General features: G+C 38.1%; 1 protein-coding gene across 11 annotated transcripts in view; it reads right to left on the bottom strand.

The window, feature by feature from the left end:
- Window positions 1-575: 575 nt before the first annotated feature.
- PDLIM5 (PDZ and LIM domain 5) overlaps window positions 576-16367 on the bottom strand; it is a 129760-nt gene continuing 113968 nt past the window's right edge. For all 11 annotated transcript variants that reach the window (XM_068681728.1, XM_068681725.1, XM_068681724.1 and 8 more), the window contains 5 exons: window positions 15472-15646; window positions 9404-9584; window positions 8236-8356; window positions 4370-4485; window positions 576-3749 (listed from right to left, as the gene is read on the bottom strand). In XM_068681728.1, the coding sequence (XP_068537829.1) occupies window positions 3660-3749; window positions 4370-4485; window positions 8236-8356; window positions 9404-9584; window positions 15472-15646 (683 nt within the window). In that variant the 3' untranslated portion in view covers window positions 576-3659. The remainder of the gene's footprint in view (window positions 3750-4369; window positions 4486-8235; window positions 8357-9403; window positions 9585-15471; window positions 15647-16367) is intronic.

Genomic DNA, 16367 nt, shown 5'->3' with positions numbered 1-16367 from the left:
GAGCAGAGCGGACGGCTCACCACCCGTGGCCTGCTGGCAATCCTCTGCCTAACGAAGCCCAGGAGGCTGGTGGTCTTCCTTGTCACAAGGACACATTACTGGCCCATGGCCAACTTGCTGAAACCTCCATTCTACCCCAAAAAACTTCAAGAACAAGCAACTCAAATTACATTTATTCGTGTGTACAGTCACAACTTTCTTTTACTGACTGTGATTCAGAAAAAAATAAAATCCACTAGTTGCAAAACAGCTGAGGACAGATAGCAAGTTCTGTTTTCCATGTTGTGGTTTTCTCTGTTGTTGTTTTGTTTTTTAAATTATTATTTGCAAATGTGAACAGCCAACATTTGACACCCAAGACTATTAAACAGAAACACAAAAATCACCAAGACTTAACAGCTGACTTCTTAGAGTAAAACAATGGAGAAAAAAAATGAAATTCAAGAAACTAATCTGTGAACTGATGTCGTTCCCCTTCTTACCTGTTAGCAAAGCCATCCACATGGCTAGATGTGAGTAGTCCCATCAGGAGACAGGTACACAGCTGAACAGACCAACACACACTGGACCGCTACTCAAGTTTTGCTTTTACGTTTATTGCATTGTTATATTAAGCATTTATTATATTTACACATATTTCTGAATTATTTAGTTACAATATATCGAAAGTGTCATCACGATTCGATTATTCGACTAATAAAGACCTTCTACCTTCAGAGTTAAACCCAATTCTTTTAACAGGCACAGTTTTGGAAGAAAAAGTAATTACTGACTGAAAATGCATGCAAAACCCTACAGTAGTTAGATTATTAACAGGGTTCTCCTGGCTTTTTAACTTTCCTTCAAAACATGAATGCTGTAGATCTGTTTTATGAAAAACAGTTGGAAATCTTATCCCCAGATGACAATGGAACGGTGCTGATTTTGCTATCTCAAGTCTGCAATCAAATATACACATGTATATGTGCATATATATGTACGTCTCACTGTACACACACGTGTGCATACATAGATAAGTATATATAAATACACACACTGACACACCAAAAAATTCTAGAGGTAAATAGGCAGGCTTACAAATAAAACAAAATACAAAGATACTGGTATGAAATAGTCCTAAACAACAAAAAAAGTAATAAATATTCAGTGAGATATATGGCATTATTATAAAGTGCTCTACTAAAATCTCACTTATTAAAATCATGATAAACAGTATGTTCCTTTTTGCTTTAGTTGATTTATATAATTCAAGAGACCCATTAAATTTGCAGTATGTATCACTGACTCTATGCTTCCTTTTTAAATTTTAAACAAATAGACAAAGCAGAAACTAAAAGGCAAAGCAGCTAAGTGAATTAGTACTACTGGAGCCTTTCAGGTGTTTGTGCTCATATTCATTAACAACTGTGAAATTTCAAACCTAGAGCATATGTATTAGAAACATAAATCCAATAAAAATTAAAAAATAAAAAAATAAAAAATAAAAGAAAGAAAAGATGTCTTTATGGACACTGGCAAACATTGTGTCCACTGAATAGCTTCTATCCTACTTCAGAATAGCAAGGTCTGAATTTCAGAAATTACCTTATCATGTGCATTCCCATCCTCTTTCCTCATGTATGTGCAATACAGCTGTACTGACACCTAGTCTTTAGGACTCATTGCTCCACATTCCACTAATTTCAAAAGCAAGCTGGCTCATACTGCTGTATCTTGTCTAGTCTGCCCTTATCCTCCTGATTTTCAGCCACAGTCACAGAAGGGTGTACATATAAGAGTGTAAACATTTTAAACAGCTTTATGACATTTCTTCCATACCACCAGAAGTTTAAAAAGAAACATAGTAATATAGAAGAAAAACAACTTCAGGAAATAAAGTGAAATGGCACATCACATGAATCTGTCTTACTGAATTAATAAGAAATATCTTTTTGTATTTCAGTACAGCAATTTTGATGTGTTTTTTTTTTTTTTTTTTCCTCCCCCTCTTGTGTTGATGTTTCTTGTTACAATTGCTTTACTCTACCATAGTATTTTTTTGTAATTGTCCTCATGATTTTATGGATAAACCTCTCCTTTTTATCAATAATTAAACAAACAAACAAAACAAACAACCACCCAGTGCACTTCTAAAGTCTACTGGAAGTAGCACTAAAGCATAGCAATTCAGCTCTGACATCTAACTTGAACTTAATAGCATGTAAATTCAGTTTGCATCAGGAGTCTAATCTGGCCCCGAGAGGGCCTCCTTCTCTGTTGTGCAGCTCTTCTGGAGTAAAATTCACCCTGTGCAGAGGGTTATCACCCTTTCCCTATACGCCTACTATTGCTCCATACCACTTAAACCCTAATCTGAAGGTAAGTGGGACTTAGCTGGTGCATGGATCTTGTGCTGACACTGTGGCAAAATTCATATCAAGCCACAGGACTGGCAACATCTCCTGGCTTGCAGTAAATGCATCATGACAGTATTGTCTCTGTTCCCTTGCAAGAACTGAGAGATACTGGACTGCCTAACTCAATATTATATTACTTAACAATATATTCCTTACATCTGGTGGAAAAGAGAAAAAACTAAACTAATAAAAATCATAACAGCTGAGCAAGAAAATAAGTTTATAGTATGCTACCTGGCAAACCACCAATATACATATTCATGAGCTACATCATAAAGAATGTACTGAGAGAAAAACAATGTCCTCAGTTGCACTTCAGAAGTTTTCCTTATTAAACACCGAAGTCTCACATTCTGGATATAAAACACTGTTACATGCAGATTCAATGCATTTTCCCCTTTCCAAGGCACTGAAAACTATCTAAAACTTGAACTGTGAACATAAGAATATAGTACCCACTCCCTTATACCTCAGAGTTGATCTGACATTTTTGTCTTGTCAAGCACACTCTCACTATTGCTTTTTTTTGGCTAGTATTCTGGTAGCACATGCTGTGGTTTAAGGAACAGTATCCCATCTATGTTTTCTTCCAACTGGCATCTTTAAATCATCCGTGCTCACTAGCGCAGCCATCACTCAATGGCTTTGTAAAAATCTCTGTCCTCTGCAGACCCATTGGAGATCTAACTGCCAAAGGCACAGGTATGTGTAATGGTGCAGGAGGCTTAATGAAGCTGAGCATCAGATGAAAATATTAGTTGTTGAACTACATTCCACCTAATCTTATCATTGCTTTGAGTTCCTCTTTAACGGAGTTTAGCTTCAGTACTTCCAGACACACCTTAAAAAACATCAGCACAATAAAGTGATCTGGACCACTGAAGCCAATCTCCTTTTATTTGTTGAATAGCAGCAAACCCAACAATTTAAAATCAGGTACTCATTTTTAGAGAAACTTCACTTCTCATATTGAAGCATATAAATGTGGTCATAAAATCATGAGACCAATACAGTAATGTGCCAAGTAGCGAAGTAAAGGCACTCTAATATTTTCACTTGGGTGTAATTCCTGATTCCCAGCTTTTTATGAAGCAAACCCCTAACTGACAAACACTCTAAAAATAGTGTACAAAATCACTAAAATTTCCACGTCTTCCATTTTTAGAAAAGCATATATAAATAACTTCAACTAACAATCAAACATGGACATTTTAACCTTTCTTTCTGCTCAGTACATATGCTAAACAGGATGAGCTCCAAGCATCAGATGTTGATAGAGTGAGCATGTTTCTTGCACAGTGGCTTGTCCTTCTTGGAGAAGAAAGTCTGACCCTCCAAACTGTCACTGCATACCTGAAATGGGATCAAAAAGAAAATGTCACCTAATTGAGATGGATGAATCTAGTATATTCAAAGATTAAGAATTATTACTTTTTTTTTTTTTTCTGAGGGATATTCTTTTTTTCTTTTTGATGTAAAATGAATGGCTGATGTAAACACTGATGTAAGCACAGCCTTCCTCTTTAAGTCTATAGGGTCTTAACTCAGTAGAGTTAGTTCAGAATTGAAAAAAATAAAATCCCAGCATTAGGATTTTGGGTTCTTTTTTTTTTTTTTTTTTTTTCCCCACCAAATATTAGCAGGTGATACTCTTTGACTACAGTGTCTTTATGTCAAAAGTACTCTCAATACCTTAGAAATGCTGCCTGTTCCTTTATGGCCTTCTACATTTGTTCTAGGGAAACAAATGTCAAGGGTTAAATGCTAGGACACAGTGCTGCAATCCACCCCAAATGATCTGGACTGGTGCCAACAGCCCACAATAGAGATACACCTTCTAAAAAACTGTAAAAGTGCTTTTTGTTTGGGTTCTGAGGACTGAAAGACATTTTAGGTGTAAGTCCCATATTGGTCATGTTAGCACAAGTACTGCTGCTATGGATTAATTTAACAAGAAGAACAGCTTTACTTACCGAGCATACAAAACAAGTGTCATGCCAAGTGTGGCCCAGGGCTTCAAGAAACCTATCTCCAGCTTCAATGGGGAATTCGCAGCCATGGCACATAGTACCAAAGAGGGCATAGTAATCTGCAACAAACACCAATTTTAAAGATGAAGCACACACAGAAAAGCAAGACTGACTCTGAAAGTTTTGTTCTTTTCTTTCAATAGCATTGGGTTTGCACTTGTCCTGTCAAGTTTTATGAGACTGGGTGCACTGAATAAAGAGGTCCTAGGCTGAATGACAGCGATGTCATCTTTTCCTCAGTAATTCGCTTCTATTCCCCTTCCTTATCCTTTCAACCAAGCAGTGCTTCCACCGTCTTGGTGTTTCATTTCCTTGAGATCAATAGTGCACTCGGGGGGAAAATGCACTCCTTGCAGAGCACCAGCGCAGACTCTGCATGCTACTTGTGCTCTCTCAGGCTCTGCTTTGAAAGCATACCCAGGCTTCCTATTGCCTGTTTACATGACAAACCTCCTCAGCAAGGTATGTAGGTCTTGCCTGCATTCTGGCACAGTATTTGTCCCGGACTGCTTTGCACTTCATGTTAGGCTCCTGTCCTGAACAGAGTGATTTGAATTAAATAAGATGAGTTTTCTAGTCACTAAAGCTTATTGCATGATCTTTAAAAATCAACCAAACAAAACCCAGAGACTTAGCAAGCATATTTACCAAGTTTAACAAAAGATACCAGTAGGGTTTCAGTGACTGGTGTCATAGAAAGGTATTCCCACCATTCACTTCTAGGCACCAGAAAGGTTGAAAAGGAGAAAGCAGGACAGAGCAGCAGGGTAAGAGGTATGTATGAGGTTGGGTAGGAGACACTTACAACCATCCCCATTCCCAAGTTCTCTCCACATGGGAAGCTTACATCTCTGTGCACAGGGCCATATCACAGACTGTGAGTTACTGCAGCCCTCCACTGCCCACCTGTGCAGACCTAAGTTTGTCCCTAAGCTGTCTGGTCTTTCCCATTTATTTCAACTCTAAATGTTGTGGGTTTTGTTTGTTTGTTTTTCCTGCCCAGAACACAACAACATTAGGGCTATAACATGAGAGAATTCTAGATAAGCGTGCTGCCATTCCAAATATATAATGTCACCTTCATAAAATGGATTACAAAGTGACAACCCTAATAAAGCACTGGACTTCATCCTTTATACCAACACTCTGGCACTGCCAGGGACATCAGATGTCAATGCCTGTTTTCAAGCAGCATTATAAGGAGTAAAAAGCAGGATTCAAGGAGATTCTGCTTCTCTACTAGATAATCCAGAGACACACATTCTGGTGCTTACTGCAGCAGAGACAACAGAGGCTTATCATGTGTGTCAAGCACAGGGAGAAGTCTGTTTTGGTTTAGTAAAACTGTATCTCATATGATGACCTCAAAGAGCATCATAGAAGGAATTTAAGCAAGACTGCGAACGCAAGTGCTCTGCAAAAGCAAAGTCCTTGAAGGCTAATAGTGGCAAGAAACACCTTCAGAAATCACCTTCCTTAATGTAATGTTGTTGGCATGAATTTGCAAATGTATAATCAGAAAACACACAATAAAAGTGACAAATGGCAGAATGCCTCTGTCCAAAACCCCTGAAGGACATGGTCTCATGATTATACCCTTTCAGCTCTTCACATTCATGTTCACATGCAATCTTTTACTGATATTTTTCTGGTGCCAGCCACTACAACCTTTTGTAATGTGCACTGTAGTTTGTGCTGATAAGTTTCTTGGCTTTTGGTCCAAAGAAAGAACAACAGATAAGGCAGAATGAAGGTCATCAGCTTTCTTTTGCATTCACGTGCTTGAATTGTGATACCACAGAAATCTTCCAACACAGACTTCTCATAAAGTAACATATTAATGCTTTTTGCATGCAGCATTTTTGAAAGCAGGTTCCTAACTGCACTGGGATGTTCGAAGTTGTATATATCCGCACATTTAGTTTAATTTTAGCATCCATGTCCAGCAATGGGACATTTTGCAGATTAAAGCCCCCTAATAGTAATAACTGACACTGTTACAATTTCTAATACAAATTTAAAATTAGAACCCTTCATTGCACTAGGAAGAAGGAAAGTTGGCAATGACTTCTATTCTCTATTTCTTTAAAATTAGTCACAGACTCTTAACTCCAGCTGGACTGAAAGTCTTTGAAGAGTGAATATATCTCAAATTAACATTTAGTTAGAGAGCCAGAGCCATTACAACACATCATTGCCAAAGCACCTCACAGAATGTGTCTGCCTTAACTTCTGCTAGCAACTTTTTATCTCAGAGACTTCATGAAAAGGGTAATATTCTTGTCTTTCAATCCCTCTGTTTTCTACTCAAAGTATGCAAAAATGTGCATATTGTGCATGGGAGCTGTAACAGTAGCACAAATCAATGCACCGCACAACATACGGGTCATTTGGTGGCAGAAACAAGAATTCAATCCTAGCAGTACAAACCCGGTCATGAGCTTTCCACCCAAAGGGGAGTTATTGATCCCTCCAGTACTATTTTTGAATCATCCAAGATGAGGGGCTTCAGACTGCTTCAGGATGAAATTTCACTATGCTGTCACACTGGAGGATGCTGCTCATATATCCATTTCCTCTGCTGCTCCGCAAATTCAATAGGAGCAACACGTTACCCTACTTGTGACAGTGACTTAGCAGTAACCTACTTTGTCCTTTCATATCTGCCAACACCTCATCAAATCCACCCTGACAGAAAATTTGGGTAAATTTTGCCTGCCTTCCTCATATTTTCAGTATCTACGGCTCTTCATAGCACCACTGTGAACAACTGGACCAGCCCAGAGGAAATCTTAGCCCCAAACAAGTCACTAGGATTTCAAGCTAGATTTCTTCCTGGTCAACCCACTTCCACCTCTAGCTAGATTACAATGCTCCTTACAGCAAATTAAAAACACAGAAAAGGTTTGATTGACAATTCTGTCATGGATGTAAATAATATGCAGTGAAAAAAACAGACAATTTTAATACATACTAGTTTTTTTGCATTATGTGGAATTGTTTTACAAATGACATCTATTTCTGTCGTAGCTCAGAAGGGTACATGAAATGTTTTAGGCAAACTAAGAAATCAACAGAAATAAAATCTGATCATGTTAATCACATCGAAAAGACACAGTCAGTCGGAAGTGCTAAAAAAAAGTACAAAAAACAAAACCCCAAAAAACTAGATTAACTAGATTTCCCCTGAATATCTACAACCACATTTTCTACATATGCTCATCGGGCTTTCAAGTGCTATAATCTTATTGTCATATTTTTCCCCCAACAGACTTTTTTTTTTTTTTTTTAAGCTTATGTTTGACAGATGTTATCCCTGACCTTGCAAAAAAACTCCCTGGGCAGACTGCTTGTTCTTGGAGGTAGCCTTCCTGCTGTTTTTACTATTCAGAGTAAAACAGTTTGCTTTACTGGTTTTTGCTTGTTTTGTAAATAAGTAGATTTACATAAACTATTTTAAAGCCAACCAGAAAATCAACCTAAAATTAACACTGCTGTATCACCTACAGAAATAATAAGTAAAGAGCCTAACAGAAATAACAAGTAAAGCCATTGACAAGAAGCCTGCTCCTACAGAAGCTGATGAAGAAATACTTCCCATCTTCCCTGCAAAAGAAACCTGTTGCAAACTCAAAGCATCTACTGCATTTGTTGTTAGTGTGAACTGAACTGCCAAAGTTACGTGAATTTGCTGGGACACTTCTACTGAGGTGAAGCTCAAGAAAAAGAAATTCATATTATTTTTTAAACCTTATTAAGCTCTGATTCTCTGTGCAGCTGCACTAAACTTTGCTTGTGTTACTCCTTACCCGTCTCACAGTAGGGATCACCATCTTCTAAGTGGAAGACATTATTGCGAATGGGGTTATGACAGGCCACACACACGAAGCAGGAAACGTGCCAAGTTTGTTTCAAAGCATTTATTACTTCCTGTGGGGATTAGAAAATGAGTTATTAACACATTATTTCGATGTGACGACTAGATTGTGGTGACAGTGCTTCTACACGTGGTTCATTTCAAGAATACTTCCTACTGCTACTTTGAAAATGAGCTGTGCATGCAGTTACTGCTAAAGTTAAAGTCTATGAAGCGAATTATTTGAATTATTTATTGTACATCTCCTCTTTTTTTTTTTTTTTTTTTTTTTTTTTGGTCAGAAGCAGCTTTATGTGAACCTTCCAAAAACCAGAGTTGGACATGTTTAACAGTTCTTTTGTTCCCCTTCTTCATCTTACTTAGGATCTCACCCGGAACAGTCCCCTGAAATATGAAGAGAAGTCTCTTTGACCTGAAGTCTGCAAATAGTTAATCAGAAGACATCATGTCAAAAATTACAACTGCTCTGTATTGTTGTAGAAGATGATATAGTGCCAAATATGACTTGAGGATCACACTGCCAAAGCCCTGCATAACCCCAGTTACATAAGACTACAGACACATCGCTTTCTGCAGTAAAGCAGCAGACGAAGAGCTGGCAGGCTCAAATTAGCAATATTAGTGCCGAGTAGGATAATGCATCTTTCTATCGATATTACCATAGGGAATAGTTCAGTATTTTGACTCTAGCCAAACCCTGTGTTTCCCAGTGTTCAGCTCAGTTAAGGAGGATTATTTATTTTTCTTTCTTTTTTCCTCCTCCAATTCTGTAAAAAGCTGCCAATTAAAAGCATTTTGCTCAAGAAAAACTAGTTATTACAACAGCTACAGAGCAGCTTAAGGAAAATGGGCTAAACTTGAAAGAGCAAAAGAGACAATGCTACCATTTCTTAAAGAGCATCAGAGAGAAACTGAAAAGGCTCAACATTAGAAGAGACAAATATATATACTCCATATGTGATATGAACTTAAAAGGTGGGCCAGAGTACATTTTGAGGAATGCAAACTGGGCCACATAAAAGGGAATTTCATTACTGAGAAGCAGTGAACAGTGTGGTTAATGCTCCCACTTAAGAACGGGTCAGCTGCTGGTCACTTACTCCAAGGATCTTTCTCTGGCACTTTGAACACTCCGGAGCAAAGAACTTCTCATAGCAGACCTCGCAATACAGAGCCCCTTTCTCTTCCACAAATCCAATGTAAGCCATGGAGGCTTTGCAGTGAGCACAATTAAACTCCTCTGGGTGCCACGACTTCCCCAAGGCCACCAAGAAGGGTCCTCTGGTTAGGAAGAAAAGATTAATCAGCAAATACCACTGAGTTAGCTCCTGCTAAAGCTTTTAATTTATCAGCAATACCTCTGCAACATTATTTCACCGTTCAGAAATTTGTTCCAGATTTGCTCCATCCCTCTTCCCTCCTATGGGCTTCTAAGAAAGTGTCAAATGTTGATGAGATCTTTTCCCACTGAACTCTCCCCCAGAGACACCTGACCTCAGTAAAGACTAATTCTTTTCACTTCATGGCATTTCAAAAATGCTATTTCAGAACTGCATTAAGTACAGCGCTGAAGAGGCTGCTAGTGGAAAGAAAATAATAAATAATAATAATAATAATAATAATAATAATAATAATAATAATAATAATAATAATAATAATAATAAATGTTCCCAGTGTTCCCAGCTGCTTCCCTCTATTGCAAAGAGACATTTGACTCTGTGATACCATCAGCTCTCTTTCAACACGCATTTGTATATCAAGGCCACAAATGTTAAAGTATGCTTGACTCCATTACGAACTAATAAGAGCAGTTTCTCATCAGACAAAAATTCTGTAGCTGTCCTTATCCAACAAGTTTGTCACAAGATAACCCATCCAGTTGCTTTTTTTTGTTTGCTTTCCCCAGAAGTGAGTAAAAATAAGACAATTTTCTCCAAGGACAGAACCTCCTCTATTTTAATTTTTTTTTGCTTTTATGGCATTTGTCTGGCAAATGCCACAAGGTTAATGGACAAAGTGAAACTGTCCATTTCTAAGCAAACAAAAACTTCTCATTTTATAAGCCATAAGTCTCTTGTACATGCCATTGAATCAGCATTCATTTGAAAACACATTCAGCATGCAAATTTCTTTAACAAACATATTTACTCTAATGAGGTGACTCCTGGGTCCCAGCAACACTCAATCTTTCAGAATTTATGTTTTAAGAGAACTTTGTGGCTCAGGTTCACTCACCACATTTCCCATTTCTGTGATACCAATAAAGATACCATTCTTTCAGTAATGCATCTTTTTTTTTTTTTTCCTAATACTTCAATCCAAAGAAGTGTAAAGTACTAGCATCACCAGCCTGTTTGCTAAACAATTTTGGAAATTAAGTAATCAACAGAAATATTTTTGTTTACTATAAGATACTCTCATGAGCAAAACAACAACAAGAAAAGCAAAAACATTAACATTTGTTTCCAGAGTTATGCTGACTGTAAGATGAGAACTATGTGGGCAGGGGACAGAGGGCATCTTCCTTTAGAGAAGCAGGCAATTATTTTCATTTCTCTTCTACATTGTCTCTGGAGATGCTTTGTATTTTCAACAGAAGGAGAACTCAAAAACAAAGGGAGTGAAACAGGTTTAGGGCAACTCACACATCTTCTGAGGTGAAGAAGATATTTAATCTGAAACTGTTTCTTCTGTTCCTCTCCAAATACTGCAGAGAAAACAGTGAAAAAGCAGCTCCTGGAGCAGCTCGTAGCCCTTTAAGGAGCAAGCCGGGGGGAGTGCAGCCCTCTGCCCCTGCTCGCAGCAGATGCCTGAGCAGAGCAAACACTGACCTAACCTGATACCCTCCTGCTGCCATACAAGCACCTTTCTAGATCAAAGCCCTTTCAGTTCTGTACTGATCAAACAATACAAGCCCTTATGTACAACAAAGTGCTCTCCTTGCGCCGTGTCAGCACAAGCTAATTTAACAGATTCATTAAGACGGGGCTGACACCGAAGAGGTTCTCTCCACTCCAGGTAGGATTGGGTTTCTGGCCATCTGCACTGCAATGATAGGCTTGGTTAGTTATGAAATGGAAAGCAAGCACGCTAGCGACAGGAGGGGAAGGAATTTTTACAACATCTGCTACATTTAGCTCTCCACAGTTTACAGTTCTGACATATTGAGGTTAGCCATTCAAGACAGCGCGCAGGAACCCAGACGGATGGGAAACAGTGCAGGAGTGCATCTATGGGGTTTCGTTCCCAGAAGTCCCCAGACAGCTGTGGCCGTGCCCTGTACAATGTCTCCTAGGTGTTCCATTAGCGGGCCTGCTCCCCGCGCACACGTGGCCAGGGGAGCACTTTCTAAATGCGATTTTACGTTTAATCAGGCTGTAGTTTAAACATGTCAAGCTGACGCTGCGGCTTAATGATACCAGTGACTTAAAAGCTGCCCCAAAGCATGTGGAAAGAAAAAAAAAAAAAAAAAAAGAAAAAAAAGAGAGCAAGAGAAAAAAAAAACCCACCTGCTATGTAAAATACACAAAAACGTGATATTCAGAACTTGGACTTATTCCTAGTCTCTGCATATTTTTGTGATCAAAACAATAGCTTCCAGTAAGAAAAGTTATTTATTTGCCTCATTCAGTTGAAAAGGAATTGGAATTAAAGATTGGAGTGAGGGGGCCACATGCCCACCATCATTACTGGAATAAGCCAGGGCAGAAAATGCTAGGAAGATGGCTACAGATGACTTCATTCCTCATTGTGCATTAACAACAACAACAAAACCCCCCAAGAACTTTATGTCAACTGACTCTTTGTAAACTAGTCCAATTTTAAAGGTGGCACTCAAAAAACATGTTCTTCCCACCTGATGCTTTGGGACAACCTAACTAGCAACAGCTACCTATGAATGCGGTTTCATCCCAACCTACTTTCAAACGCTAAGTGCTTTGGACCAGATTTCTGACATCACCATCTAAGACCATGTGAACGAAACCCGCAGATGGAGGCAAATAGTAGTAACTTTTTTTTTTTTTTTCCTTTTTGAGAGATTGTGATGTACTTACATCAGTATTTACAGACTGTTATTTCCCAAAGGATCACCAGGTACATAAATTTGGTAGCCACATCTAACATCTGGGTCCCACATGTAGCAATGATATAGGGTCAAATTGGAAAGAAAAGTAAATAATGTACAAGGAATATAAGGATAATTTCACTATTATTCTACTTGTAACTAAATATAACTTTATCAGTATGGTCACGATGCATTATCATGGCAATAATCTAGCTTCTCATGTGGCTTTGATTATGACAGCAAGCCAGAACTGAAATTTGGTGGTGGAGAGATCAAAAGGATTTCCACATCTGCTGAGTAGGTCAATCACTTTTTTAGTTATTATCTTCTCATTTGAAAATGATGTGATATATAATTTCTGTATAGGAGATGTTCAAGTGAAGCACCATTCCTAATTTTCCCCTTGTGTCTTTGAATTAAGATCTATGAAAAAGTGACAAAACCAAATCATCACTCACAGGTATACCAGAGATATGTTCTCAATGGAGATACAGGGAAAACACATTTGCACTTGAAAGGGAGAGCAAACTCTGCACTGTGGCACTCAGTGAGACTGCCTGAGAACCAGAAGTCTTCATCAGGATGTGTCAGAAGTTTGCCAGACTGACACAGCAAGTAGATCACGGGAAATTTAGTTTGCCTCCAACTCTGATACTTTTAGACACAGAAACAAAAGATTATGTAATGAAGCTTTGGAAAAAAAATGAAATCTCTATGCAATCACTGTATCAATAATTAAAGATATATTAAAAAGTTATAAGACGCCTCTAAGAAATTGTTTTGGCTTAACTAACCATGGTTATTCTATGCCTTAGTGTAAAGTAACCAACTCCACAATGCATCCCGGCTTCAAAGCAGATGTACAGTGCAATGTCACTTAATCCTCCTCCTACCTTTTCATAGGTAACACTACCAGTAAGGGCATGAACTGTAATTATGCTAAAGCTTGAACTTGAAATGCCAATGCAAGCTTTCAAATCCACTGCACAATGTGAACATTAGGCATATTTGGCATTGATTATCACATGTCAACTCATACTCAAATGAAACAATGCTTGCTTTTAATAATTTAGATGGCATTTAACATGTGAAGAAATTTAAGGATTTACATGTTAACAGCAGTTGAAAGACAGACAACAGTATCAGTTACTACTCAGGAAGAGTTGTCACTTACAGTAGGTGACAATGGTTTAAGTACTATCAAGTAGGGCTGCCCCTTTCTCCTATGTGGCCACTAAGGAGCAAAGGTTGCTCCACAGACCACTACACTTGCCTACTTACAGGGCTGAAGCTCATCTCTTCAATGGTGATGAAAGCAGGGAACAGCAGCAAGTGCTTTAAGGGCTGACAGAAGAGGTTAGCTGCTCAAGGAGAGATCTGTGCCATGCGACCCCATGGCACAGAGCACCAACAAACCCTGCTGAAGCACAGGTCTTTTAAGAGGCACCAAGCTACGTTTCTTGCGTGAAAGATGCAGCATAGTTTGAACTGTGATGATGTCAGTATTTACTAGATGAACTCAAAAGTTCTCCAACACGCAGAGAACAAAAAAGTCAGCATACTAAAGACACATATGATGTTTATATAGACCGAACCGTTCAATGAATCAGACAAATCTCATCCAAAAAGTGTATAGGCCTTTTTGAAATTAATCTTTCATTTTGCGGTGAAGAACAAAATCTGGATTAGAGAGCAGGTATATCTACATTCAGAATTTATACTTTTTTCTGTTGCTTCAAGGAGATTCAGATTATATATTTTTATTTCCTTGACATATATGATGGAAATAAGAAAAGACCTCCAAAACATCACAGATGAGTTAGCAAAGAGTCCTCTAAGATTACCCTGCTGTTAACTGAACTGGTAGTGAACTATCAGAATGGAAATCTAATGGAAGTCAACAGGCTGGACTCAATTCATCCCTAGAAAGCAAGTGATTAGAGTTAGTTGAATTTTCTGATGTAGAATTCAAGCCAGGGTTCAAGAGGCTCTAGAGGGCATGGTGGAAAGCTTGATTTTCTGTTATACTGAGTGAAATTTATCTATTTCATAGAGCCCACTTTCCTAATCAAACAAGTTTCTTTCTTTAACTATGTGAAACATTGTGCAGGCTCTCCTATCTTGTTCACTGAAAACATGGGACAGATGAATAAAAAGAAATATTACAGGGCATTACTTTGCCCCTGCAGCTCAACAGCACAGATAACTGAACAACCTTGAAGATGACGACATCTTAGAAAAATACATCTCTTTCAGAAAAAAAAAAAATCTATTTTAGAGAAAAAATAAAATGTAAGGTAGATGAAAATTGGGAATGATTTGCACATTAACACAAAAAGTGATTATAGCTCCCCGGTTGAGACAATCATGACTAATTGTCAAAAATCACTGACTGAACAATGCAGCCCAGATTAATTTCTTCCTCCGTAAGAAATTCTGGCTAAAGACAGATATCTTAGGGGACTCGGTGGAATTTATTTATCTCAATTGGCATACTTGGTTTTGTGTATTCTCTGGATTAATCCTTTCCATCCATATTATATATAAATCAAGTACACAAACTACCCAGTTGCCAAAGAGACCACCTAGGAATTTGAGAAGTAACAGTAGAAAATTATTATTAATCCATTCTCAGCAATGGTTAGACCCATATTCCTTGGTTTTCTTATATGATGGATCTCGCTATTTTTACTCCTCTTATTTAGAAAGTCTGGTTTATAAATTAACATTTGTGACAAGTTAGCCTTTATTTGATTTCCTGTACATTGTTTTCCAACTTTCTCATCTTCCAAATTTTATAGGAATGTGTGTGCAAGTGAGAACTAACTTGCTTACTTTTCCTTTGTTTTATTTTTGCTCTACTCCACCCAGCCTTCAGGTTCTCGGTAAAACAGTTTGTGAGGCTCTGACTGTTAGGAGTTTGCCACGTTTTCCTCCTTCATTTCCCTCATTCTCAGATTTGCTAGATAATCCATATATAAAAACAGTGTTCTCTGTTACTGAAATGGAGCCTTAAAACACTTGCGACCTCAGGAATCAAAACCTGTGAAAGCAAAACAAAGCTCAGCTGTCTGAGAGCCTGTGGGATGAATAGATACAAACCTAATGACTTGATTACACTGTGCACACATGGGAGTACGTTTTCCCGCTGGAATATGCTCTGCCCTCTGAACCAATGTGTCTTGCTCCGTTAGCTGAGGTGGTGTCGCAAACTTTTGACTCGGGGCAGTTGTTCCAGACGGTTTAATACTGTTTGATGTCCATCCACTGGCAGGAGCTGGGGAAGGAATGCCAAAAGCATTTAGAAGACCATCTTTCAGTACCAAGTAAATTATTTTGAAATACGAGCAACAGGCAACATTTTTCTAACAGCCTTGTCCAGCTTGGCATATACCTGCCTACTTAAAGCAACAAATTAAAAAGTGCTTATTTTCTCCTCCCCCACCAAGTAGGACAGTCCTACCTACTTTACAAAATGTCTGCGAAATAACACAGCACATTTTTGGCTAACTTGTAAAAAAGCAGTGCACAAATTTCAACATATTAAAGAAGTTATGTGAAAGAACGTACAACCTGTGAAGGCATTATTTTGCTTTAGATACAAAAAGTGGCGCCAAGAATATCAGTGTATGAACAGAGACATAAGAATATGACATACCTACTCAAAACATTTTACAGTGAGTAAAATAAATAGATCATATATCACTACCAATAGATTAAACAAGAATATGCATCCAATACAAGTACAGGAACTTAAAATACTGTACTGTATAAGGAAAACATATTTCTAAATCAAACTTAGACACTAGACTAGATCGCTAAACACTGCCAATCTGAAGCACTCCAATGGCTGTGTTCGCATCCGTTTAGAAAAATTATGGCTCTGATGTAAAAGCCTGACATTTCCAGAAGTGTGTATATCCATAGACTTCCATTTGCATTCTGGTTTTAGGGTCATATACATAAGCTTTTAAGGAGTAAGAAAAATGCATTTACAA

Source organism: Anas acuta, chromosome 4 (genome assembly GCF_963932015.1).
Source record: "Anas acuta chromosome 4, bAnaAcu1.1, whole genome shotgun sequence".
Taxonomy (NCBI): domain Eukaryota; kingdom Metazoa; phylum Chordata; class Aves; order Anseriformes; family Anatidae; genus Anas; species Anas acuta.
The sequence above is the reverse complement of the archived record's forward strand: the minus strand, read 5'-3'. Positions and strand labels throughout refer to the sequence as shown.